Genomic DNA, 8,326 nt, shown 5'->3' on the forward strand with positions numbered 1-8,326 from the left:
TTTAAAACTGAAAGAGGGTGAAATATATAATCAAGTATAAAGCAAAAGTTAATGGAGTTATATGGATTCTACGAGAACAAACTTTAGATTAGTAAGAAAAGGAAAAAAAGATAGTTCACCTAGTAAAAGAGATTACAAGTGGGCTCAGGACTCAGTTTTTAGTGGTGAGGGACAATGGGAGAAATCACCCAGGATTTTCGTAACAATTCATTTAATAATACACCACTTTCATAACAGAAGTGTTTTACACTTGCACAATGTTAATAACTTTATTATACAAGGAAGCCTGTAATAGGCTTATTACACAATAAGACTGCAAACAACCACTGGTACCTTCCTGACACCAGAAAAGCACGTAAGACTGAAACATCACCAAGAGTACATAAAAAACCATCAGCATAAACATCACCAAAATTACATTAAAAAACTAATCAAAAAATACATTTGCAAAAAAGTGGTTCAGAGCAGTGCCACTGCCTCTCAGCAGCTTTGAATGGCCACCAGTACTTCTAGCAGGTTTCTGTGGCTCCACAGGCATTAATCAGGATTCACATATAATAAATAATGTACCACAAAATATACATAAAGTAAGGCAATAATTCCAAAGAAAAGTTCTGTTGATATTAACAAGCCACTCAAGTTTTACTTTTAGTAGTTGATGTCATCATCAGAAGCCTTTGATGGAATTGCAGCCTTAGGCCCTAAAAGCCTGCAATAATGAACTGCTGCAAACCCCTATATCCTCCAGTGACATCACTGGTACACTGCTGGGCACAGGGGTCCATATTAGCTGATCCTGATGCAGGATAGGGGCCTTAGTATGTACAATTGGGAGTATATTATTTCTTATCATACATGGAAACCTTTGACACAATTCTAAAAAATGTGGGTGTTTACTGTTCATCATCTGATGCCATAAGACATCAGAAAGTCTGCAATAATACATGCACTTTCCTGGAATGTAAATCATTGAATGCTACCTATTAAGTTGGGGTGAGAGTGAGTAGAGGAGAAGGGTAAGAAAAGGTGTAAATGAAGAGGGATGGGGGAGCAGGAAACACCAAGATGAAGTCCAGAGCACAAAAGTGAGGGCACGTTATACACTAAAAGAACATGGAAATGAATAAAAAGCAAGATCCAACTTTTCTAACCATGTATAATAAATAATGCATCCCAAAAGCCTATCTGGATGATGACTGTAATTTCAAGTCAGGGTTCTAATGACATGAACCAAATGCACATTTTGTTCTCATGGTTTGTGTCAACAGAATCTCTTTAAGGAATTACAGTCTTACACAGGAGTTCTGGGGACATGATTGTGTGTCTTAAAGCTACCATTCTGGGCTCTTCATGTAGACCCAAGAATATTTGCTCCACCTGCCTGGAATGAGCAACACCTGGAAGAACAGGAGTACTTTAGAAAAAAAACAAAACAAAGAGAATTAGGTAGCAAAATTCTTTCAGATCTGCCCAGATATAAGAGACAGCAATTTGAAACATCGCAGATCCCTTCCTCAAAAAGCTGAGATATATTTGTCACTATCTGTAAATTGGAAGTTCCAATACACTAAGTGGTGCATAGAATTCCCATGCTTCGTTACACTTTTCCTGAGAGTAAAGCAATTAGAATAAACCTTAGTCCTAGGAACAAAGTTAATTTTTTTGCATTTTAAAACTTTTGGGCTATTCCCTGACAATCTATATAATGTAAATTTGATTGCTAAACATTGTCACTTGAACAAAACCACTATTTTAATCTATTGTTTTTTTGATTAAAAACCATAATAAACAGATCTTTAAAAAAAAAAAATCACACTAACAAGGTAAACTAAATATGAAAAGTTGCATTGAAAAGGCATGTTACATTATTCTTATTAGGACTGTGGAGAAACATTCCAATGGCAGTGTTGTCAAAATAAAACAAAATTACTTGAAGAAGACCCCACAGCCAGCCACAGTCAGGACCTTACCTGTAACTCTGGCTGGTTGGGGTTTTAACTCGTGTACTACATGGCTCACTTACATCAGACATCATATTTGTATACCCTGAGAAATCTGACACTGAAGTCCTTACTCTATGGTCCACTTCTCCATTAGAGTTAGTGATAAAAGTCATTGGCACCCTGCTGCCCGACTTAAACTGAGAACCAAACGCTTGTGCAAAGTTCTCGATCTGGTAAGTTGCTCTAGGCTCTATGTCCTTCTGAGGATCTATCTGGCTAGTTAACTCCTGAGACGGGATCTGAAAGCTTGTTGAGGATTCCAAGTTTTTCTGTTCCTTCTGTCCAGTCAGTTTCTGAGATGTCGATTGGTAGGTAGATGAAGTCTCTATGTTTTTCTGTGGATCAATGAGATCATCAAGCTCTTGAGAAGGAGTCAACTGTTGATGTGTCGCCTCCAAAGCAGATAAATAAAAGCCTGGTTGAGATCCAAGCAACATCCCAAACGGAGGTTTTGGCAATGCAGTTGGCAATACTGAGGTAACAGATTGGCTGAAGCCACACTCAAGTGGAGATGTAGTGTATATCTGTTTGTCTTGGAACAAAGTGTGGTTATGGAGACTTGAAGACAAGCTAACAAATTGAAAACTGGGTCCAAAAGCAAAACCAGTGCTATTGGTTGTTCTTTCAAAGGCTTGTTGGAGGTATTTTGAATATTCTTGCAACATGCTTGCCTTGTCATTTGAAACTGTTTGAGAGTTAGGGCTCAAGTTTTCTTCCTGAACCATTTCTGAATGTTCTCCTGAGGTGTGCAAATCCACACGCTGCTCAGTTATACTGAAAGGATCTTCTTTCTGGCCTTCCGACTTGTGAGAGTACTGGTCCAAAAGGCTCTGCAAGACTTCATCAGGAATACCAGACTTGTCATGGCAAGACTTTATTTCACTATTTAAAGATGCTGAATCAATGAGAGATAATGGAGCTTCGTTATCCATAACACTAACACCTGCAGACTGGATGACGGACTGCTGGGAAGCCATGTGTCCGACATTAATTGAAAAGGCACTGTTACTGCTTGCAGTTTGTAAGTATCTTCTTTTCTTTGAAAACTGCATGGCATCATCGTAATTGCTACTTATTTGACCTGGTTTACCAGCTGTACTTTGGAGAAGGCCAATAGTTTCAACACTAGTATTGGCTACTAGGCCTAGTGAGCTGCTCTGTTTCCCAGACAGTGGTTTTTGCCCCAGAATATCTGGCAGCGGTGATAGAAAATTAAGGTAGTTTTTGTCTGCCTGTTTTCTGCTTGCTTTTTTCAGGATCAATTTTGGCACCTTCTTCTGAAGTTCTTCTACACCTGTGCCAACTAGACCACCACTGGAAGACACAATAGGAATATCAACTGCATAATTTGGCATGGCCACGTTACTTGTAACTGGAGATTCAGTTACTTTGCTGCTACACTTATTTCCTTTGTTTTCAGTGGATGCACTTTTTGTTTTGCTTTTTCTCCTTGAGGAACTTGTATTTCCCTGAGACAACGCAGCCAAGCTACCCATGTTATTTGATGATCCGGGCTCCATTCCGGCCCCTGCTTTACCTATGGCTTCACCACATGTTCTTCTGTGTTTCAACAGTCTATCAGTCCTCGAAAAATACTGCTGACAAGTGTCACATTTGTATGGCTTTTCTCCGCTATGCGTCCTCTTGTGTCTTTCCATATGGTACTTTTGGATAAACTTCATACTGCATTGGTCACACCCAAAAGGTTTCTCCCTACTGTGGATCTTCTCATGTCTCTGCAGCAAGTACTTCTGAATAAAGCCCATGCTGCACTGGCTGCACTGGAAAGGCCTCTCCCCCGTGTGAATGAGCACATGTCTGCGCAAGTGGTAGGAGCTCCTGAAGGCAGCGCTGCAGTGTTCGCAGACGTGAGGTTTCTGACTGGGGGACGCAACGGCACCTTCTGCGTCTCCCACCAGGGGGGGTTTGGATGAAGCACTTGGCTTCCGCTTGGCTTTGATTCCCTGAGTTTCTGGCTTTGGCCTCTTTGCCTTCTTGACCTGGGCATCGTGCTTTGGCTCACTCGAGCTCCCAGGGGCGCCCTCGCCTCTGCCACTCAGTAACAGGTCTCGGTGGGGATGCTGGTGCAGGTGGTGAAGAAGGGTAAGGTCCTGGATCACGCTCTGGCCGGTTCCTTCCCCGCTGCCGCTCCCTAGGCCAGGGGGTCTCTCCTCCCCCGCCCCTCCGAAGAGCCCCCCGTAGTGGTGATGGTGCTGCGGGTGCTCTTCCTCCTCCTGCTCGCTGGGTTTCTCTTGCTTGATACTCACTAGAGACTGCAGAAAGCCCCAGGGGCTCCTCTGCGAGGAGGAAGGCGCGGAAGGGAAAGCCCCCGACGGCTCCTTCTTGAAAGTCATGTCCTGAGGGGGAGGAGGCGCCGGGGGCTCGGCGGCCGCCGTGGAGGAAGCGGCGGAGGAGGCCGGAGATAACACGCACTGCGGGGGGTGCTGGGCCGCCGGGGGGGGCGCGGCCGCCCGGGTGAAGCTGGTAACCGGAGGCAGGCGGTGGTTGAACATAACCATGCTGGGGGGGAAGGTGGGCTCCATGGCCGCCGCCCTCTTACTGCTGCCGCTGCCGCCACCGCCGCCGGGGAAGCCGCTGCCGAGTTTCATCCCCCAGGAAGGCGGGCCAGAGAGGAGGCGCGGCCCAGAGGGGCTGCGGGACCCGCCGCCCGCCGGACACCGCTCGCTGCCTGGCTGGCGGGCTCCCACTCAGCGGCTGGCTCCAGCGGCGGCCCCGCACCCGCCGCGCGGGCGCATCGCCGCCACCCCCACCCGCGCCGACGGGCGGCCCCCGGCCCGGGCTGCACTTACGGCTCCCGCCGCCGCCTCCAGTTAAAAATAACGCCGCGTCCGCTCCACAATGGAATTAGCAGCCCCTAGGCCCCGCACTGCACATGCGCGGCGCGTAGCACGCTGGGTACAGCCCGGCCGGCCGGACAGCCAGCGGCCGGGCAGCGCGCAGGCGCCAGCTGCCCCCCCTCCTACCCCTCAACCGGTCGCCGCGATCGCGTGGGGCTGGCGGGGGGGGGGGGTGCGGGGGAGCGGTAGGGCCATGTTGATGGACGCCGCTGTGGAGGGGTAGGCCCCGCCTCTCAGCCCCCGCCGCCGCGTTGCTGAGGGGCGTTGCCTGGGCTGGGTTCCGCTGCCGCGGGCTGCCGGCCGCGCCGCACGGCCACGGCGGGAGCCTCGGGCAGCGCCGTCCTGGACACGCGCTCCAGGCTTGCCGCCGTGTTGCTGGGAATAGAGTGTGCGACAGCCTTTCTGCCACCTAGGAGCGTGACAGTGCCACGAGTGGCGCCGAGCGGCCGGTAGCGTGCGGTACTGGTCGCCGGCGCTGCCAGCCATGCTGAGCGGACGGCTGCCACCTAACGGGACCGGGCCAACGCCACCCTCTCCTTCTGCAGGAGAGACTCACCCTATAATTAAAATCACAGGTGCGGCCGCCCTCCTGCTAGCGGCATTACCCTGCCCGAGCACGTTACAACAGTTCAGCTCTGTGCGCCTCCCATTCAGGATCGTAGCTTATTAAATATCTCCAGGTAGGGAGAAGCTAGAATGTAACATTTGTAACAGTCAAATTGTGTCATGGCAGCTGCTACTTTTATCTCAAAAGATTAACATTATTTGAACAGAGCACCACTAACCTAATAAACCGACTGCCAGAAGTCAGATACCACAAAGAAAAACTAATTTGGTGTAGCAATTTAGCACATTATGCACAGCCCACTGATGCACATTGCATAGGAAATCATCACCACGTACAAACTGGGAACTACGACCTCGTGATTCAGCCTCTTCCCAGCTGAGAACACAGCACTGACAGGTTAACTGCGGGCTGCCGACTAGCTGGTGCCCCTACCCCTCAGCTTAGGTCCTGCTTTCGGCGGGGAGAGGGTGAACTTCCTCCCTATTAGCGGGTGCAGTGCTGTGTTTTGCACTTGGTGTAAGAGCAATGTAGATAACAAACATGGTTTAGTTATTGCTAAGTAGTGCTTATCCTAAGTTAAGGACTTCTCAGTTTCCCATGCCTCTGCCAAAGAGCAGGTGCACCAGAAGCTGGTAGGGAGCATGACCAGGGTGGATGACCAAAGCTAGCCAAAGGGATGTTCCATACCATAGGATCTCATGCCCAGTATACAAACTGGGGAGTTTGGCTTCACAGGGGAGCCCATTGCTGTTCAGGTATCAATTAGTGGGTGGTGAGCAGTGGCATTGTGCATCATTTGCTTTTTCTTGGGTTTTATTTATCTTTGTTAAATTAATTTTCATTATGATTATAGTGGTGTTAAAAATAATTTCAACCCATTAGTTTTACTTGTTTATTTTGGGATTTTTAAGTCTCCTCCCCATTTCCACTGGGTGTGGAGTGAGAAAGTGGCTGTGTGGTGCTTGGTTGCTGGCTGGGGTTAAAGCCCCAACAGCTCGGCTTCAAGTGGTGGAACCCAAGTGGAGCAGTCTCTGTCGCAGTGTTACCACAAACTCTATGCTGCTAATAATGCCTGTTGCTTTGGTTGCAAGGTATGGAAATAATTCATCTTTAGAATAGAAATGAGCTAAAAGTTTTGTTATTTTTAAATAGTTTTTTTGTGTGTGCAGAATTATCAGGAGATTATTTTCCTTGGATGCTAATAAAATCTGAATGGAATTCTGCTTCATTTGTTTTGACTTAGCAGGTGTTTTTAAAAATTTCTTTCGAATTTTACTGCTGAATTCCAACTTCTATTAAAATGTGAATTGCAGGGGAACTTTAGCTTACAAACTTGAAACATAACATACTAATTTTTATCATTAACATAATGTAAGTAATAGAAGAAGATGGATAAATTCCTTAGGATTTTTCTGCTTTATTTGCTAAAAGAAATATAATTAGGGTAGTTCAAGCTGTAAAGATCAAGCACTTCCCATTGGCCTAACTGGTACAAAGCCTTCAATCAGATTTTAAAATCTTAAAACTACCTCATTCATGTAAAAAAATGGTAATTGATGCAATTTCTATACTAAACAAGAACTTGAAGTAAAATTTCTTTTAATATTTAAATTGTTTCCTTTAAATACCATGTAAACTAACAAGTACTTTTAAAAGGTAAACCAAATTATGAAAGTTTAGGACAGTCAGGTTTGGCTTAGTGTTAAAAGAAAGACCAGGAATTCAAAAAACTTAAAGCAGCAGTAAAATATTAGTCAATGCCTATGAGAAATGAGTCTGTCCCTTTATTCAGGGTGTCTGTGTTTAATGGTAAGCTGGGATGCATATAAGCTAGTCCAAGCATGAAGGGCAGTAGGACACTCATATGGAAAGCCAACTTTGTCCCTCAGTTATCAAGATAAGAAACCTGTCATTTCTCTCATTCACTCTGTCAGCCTTGAGATACTCCAAGCAGACTTACCTCTGTGTTGTACACCCCATATATCAGGAAGATGAAGAGACCCTGTAAAATAAAATGGAGGGAAAAAGCTGTTAACTCTAATCATTTCAGCAGTAGAAATACCTGAAATAAACTTTCCTGGGAACAGACAAAAGAAGACACACTTCATCAAGGTCAATTTATTTTTCTATTTTTCAACATTATAAGCTGTACCTTGAGCATTTATTTGATAACATCAGAATGCATCGCCTGCAGTGTTTGTGGTATTCAACTGTTCGGCAATGAAAAACTTAGCACTAAAGGATCTGAAACGTTAATTAGAAGAATTAATTTGAATGGTCTCCTGAGCAGCACAATACGTTTTAGAAAGTGAAAACACAAAGATGCTGAAGCAAACTGAGAAGGTGCAGACATCTTTGCTTTCTTATAAAAAAAAACAAAAACAAAAAAGCTGAAATTAGGAAAACATGTTTTCTGGTCCTACACTGAAAATATATTTGTGCATCTGTAGAAATGTATGCACACCACTTAATTATTTCAGAATTGTAAACAGACAAAAGTAAGAAAAAACTAGTGCAAGCAGGCGAAAGTTATACATGGTTTATCAAAATTCTTTTAATAGCTTGCTTCTAATCAGTCTATTATTAGACAAAACAAGTTAAAAAAACCCAAACAAAATACTCACTTCAGTGAGTTTCTATGAAGATTTTCACATTTTTGAAGAGTGTGTTGCTGAGATCTAAGTTAACAGTGCAAAATGTTACTGATTCTTGCAATCTGTAGGCAGGATCCTGAAAAATACAGGCAGATTGCTAGGAAGAACAGAACAGCAAATGGAAATAAAGTGTAAAAGTCTTCAGAAATTGCTTCTGTCACTAAGATTCACCATGTGTTTATAACCTATTTTAAAGTTTATTTGCAAACCAACCCTGTTTTATAATATTTAAGCTGTCCATTT

The 8,326-nt window shown here is 44.7% G+C and overlaps 1 protein-coding gene across 1 annotated transcript; it reads right to left on the minus strand.

The window, feature by feature from the left end:
• Positions 1 to 250: 250 nt before the first annotated feature.
• Positions 251 to 4,860, minus strand: ZNF281 (zinc finger protein 281). The gene has a single exon (XM_068140922.1). It carries the CDS (start codon positions 4,610 to 4,612, stop codon positions 1,967 to 1,969), a length of 2,646 nt encoding a protein of 881 aa, XP_067997023.1. The 5' UTR covers positions 4,613 to 4,860; the 3' UTR covers positions 251 to 1,966.
• Between the last annotated feature and the right edge of the window lie 3,466 nt (positions 4,861 to 8,326).

Source organism: Melanerpes formicivorus, unplaced genomic scaffold, assembly GCF_026170545.1.
Source record: "Melanerpes formicivorus ecotype bairdi unplaced genomic scaffold, bMelFor1.0.p_v2 SCAF_7, whole genome shotgun sequence".
NCBI classification, from domain to species: Eukaryota; Metazoa; Chordata; class Aves; order Piciformes; family Picidae; genus Melanerpes; species Melanerpes formicivorus.